The sequence below is a fragment of the Nicotiana tomentosiformis genome, chromosome 6 (genome assembly GCF_000390325.3).
Source record: "Nicotiana tomentosiformis chromosome 6, ASM39032v3, whole genome shotgun sequence".
Taxonomy (NCBI): Eukaryota; Viridiplantae; Streptophyta; class Magnoliopsida; order Solanales; family Solanaceae; genus Nicotiana; species Nicotiana tomentosiformis.
The window spans coordinates 99,407,161-99,409,902 of NC_090817.1; the positions used below are offsets into that span (position 1 = coordinate 99,407,161).

Consider the following 2,742-nt stretch of genomic DNA (forward strand, 5'->3'; position numbering starts at 1 on the left):
CATTGTTAAACGCTAAAAATGTATGTTAAAAAAACACGTCGTCCAACTAAGGTAAAAGAACCCTGGTATGTATTGGAATTTACATTTTGCCTTTCAACATCCTAAAATAATACTAGTAGTGTAACATTTGGAGGGTAACAATTTCACCTCTAACTATAAAATTTAAAATAGTTTTTATTTTGATAAGTTATCCGCTAAAGATCTTTTAATGTAGTGTCTAAATGAATAATTAAAAGTCAACATCACATCCACCTAAAACTATATAGGACAAATTATGGTGGACCAATACTTTTGACTTTACACAATAAAACTCTCCTCATTTAAGTAATTAGTAGTACTTCCTATCTAACCTATTTGATCTTTGATTTCTCTAGCAGAAAAAGGAAAATGGTAGTTGTCACATGTGAAAATAGTTATGACAGGACAAGTGAATTAATAGTTTTTGATAGTACAAAAGCTGGTGTTAAAGGGCTAGTTGATGCAGGAGTTACAAGAGTCCCAAGAATTTTCTATACAGCAGAAGATGCATATACTGAGGCATCTAATGATCCTGAAAAATCTCAAATCAATATTCCTGTTATAGACTTAGATGGCATCAGTAAAGATCCAATCAAACGTAGCGCGATAGTTGAAAAAATCCGTGATGCATCTGAAGTGTGGGGTTTCTTTCAAGTGGTCAATCATGGAATTCCAGAAAGTGTTTTGGAAGAAATGTTGAACGGTGTGAGGAGGTTTTATGAGCAAGACACTGAGGTGAAGAAACAATGGTATACGCGGGATAACTCGAAAAGAGTGGTGTATAATAGCAATTTTGATCTGTTTGGAGCTGCATCAGCTAATTGGAGGGATACTACTTACTGCAGTATGTCTCCAAATCCTCCTACTGCTGATGAATTGCCAGAGGCTTGCAGGTATTTACTGGTTGAACTTTCACTTCCACTCGTGAATTTTCTTTAAAAGTCAAAACGCGAATTAATTCAAATGTAATTGTGAATCCAAAGATATCGTTAAACGTTTTAGTCACCAAAGAAACTCATATGCAGTGGCCGAGCTAGAGCGTCGGGAGCGGGTTCGGCCAAACCCAGTAGTTTTGGTTCGAACTCTGTATTTGTCTTAAAACCATCCATCGAATACATATAAATTATTAATTTAGAGTACAATAACTTAAAACGATTAAAATTTCGAACCCATAAGCTTGAAATCTTGGCTCCGCCTTTGCTCATATGCATCTCGTTGAAAGACAGAACTTTGAGCCTCCTAATTATATCATTTCTGTACATCAGTACTGGTGTAAGATTGCCCAGAAAAATTGGTCCGCTAGAAAATCATTTGTTGCCTTGGCATTCAACAACATATGGTGATTGGTGTTTAATCTCTAGGATAAGTGCAAAGGAAATTCTCAATTTAGCATCATTTTGGATTCTAAGTAAAATTTTACTTAGTGTAACATTATTTTTCCTGCAGGGATATTCTGATTGAGTACTCGGAGCACATAAAGAAGCTAGGTTGTTCTTTATTCGAATTACTCTCTGAGGCGCTTGGCCTCAACCCGAGCTATCTGAATGACATTGGTTGTTCAGAAGGGCTGGCTGTTTTGTACCATTATTACCCAGCTTGCCCTGAGCCAGAACTAACACTTGGAACTAGCAAGCATTCAGATAGTGACTTCTTCACAGTGCTGCTACAAGATAATAGTGGAGGTCTTCAGGTTCTTCATGACAATTATTGGGTTGATGTTCATCCTCTCTCTGGAGCTCTTGTAGTAAATTTTGGTGAACTTTTACAAGTAAGCATTATCATATATGAGTTTTTTCTATTTACGAAGGGAGCTTTAGCGTAACTGGTAAAGTTGGGTTCGAGCCCTGGAAATAGTATCTTGCATATATGCAGGGTAAGCTGCGTACAATAGATCCTTGTGGGCCGCCCTCCCCAAGACCCGCGCATAGCAGGAGCTTAGTACATCGAGCTGACTTTTATTCAATTTGTAGCAGGGCTATAAGAAATGATTCATGAATTGACATATATTATGTTGTGCTAACTTCGTTTTGATGGAAAATTTTCCAGCTCATATCAAATGACAAGTTCAAGAGCATTGCACACAGAGTACTAGCAAGTCGGGTTGGTCCAAGAGTATCAGTAGCCTGTTTCTTTACCACCGGTCACTCGTTGTCATCAAGAGTTTATGGACCAATTAAGGAGTTGTTATCAGAAGATAATCCCGCGAGGTATAGGGAAACTACGGTGAAGGATTTCTCAGTTCACTATAATGCAACAGGGCTTGGAGGCAAATCTTCCTTACTAGACTTTATGATCTGAACTCATTTGTTAGTCAGTAATCATTAGATCCTAAAATCAGTTATATGTAACCGTTCGGCTGGAGTAAAGCCATATGATTGAGTTTTGTATTCTACACTTTGTGGTTTTGTTATTCCTAAAATTATGTTTCTTATCCTATATGCAACAGAGATTTTTGTCAAAAATGCTAGTGATCATTGATTATTACTGATGAACCTTGTGTGTCACGACCCGAAATCCACTAAAGGTCGTGATGACGCCTAACATCGCCGTCAGGCAAGCCAACAATGATTGATCAACTTAATTACCTATTTTTTTTATATTTTAAAACATAATTTTTCCTTAATTAAATCGTATGAAATAGAATTTATACAGTTACAATAACAATCAACCCGTAGGAATCCCCAAAACCCGGTGTCACAAGTATATGGATATTTTCTAAGGAGT

The 2,742-nt window shown here is 36.9% G+C and overlaps 1 protein-coding gene across 1 annotated transcript; it reads left to right on the forward strand.

Moving 5' to 3' along the window:
- The first annotated feature begins 338 nt into the window (after nucleotides 1-338).
- LOC104088219 (1-aminocyclopropane-1-carboxylate oxidase homolog 1-like) lies at nucleotides 339-2,454 on the forward strand. Its single transcript, XM_009592862.4, has 3 exons — nucleotides 339-911; nucleotides 1,465-1,786; nucleotides 2,065-2,454. Exons 1-3 carry the CDS (start codon nucleotides 388-390, stop codon nucleotides 2,314-2,316), a joined length of 1,098 nt encoding a protein of 365 aa, XP_009591157.1. The 5' UTR covers nucleotides 339-387; the 3' UTR covers nucleotides 2,317-2,454.
- The last annotated feature ends 288 nt before the right edge of the window (nucleotides 2,455-2,742 follow it).

Bases quoted from the DNA above. Each gene is read 5' to 3' on its own strand.
- LOC104088219 (XM_009592862.4), top strand. From the start codon at position 388: ATGGTAGTTGTCACATGTGAAAATAGTTATGACAGGACAAGTGAATTA. The intron at 912-1,464 runs GTATTTACTGGT...TTTTTCCTGCAG, and splicing joins GAATTGCCAGAGGCTTGCAG to GGATATTCTGATTGAGTACT. The intron at 1,787-2,064 runs GTAAGCATTATC...AAAATTTTCCAG, and splicing joins ATTTTGGTGAACTTTTACAA to CTCATATCAAATGACAAGTT.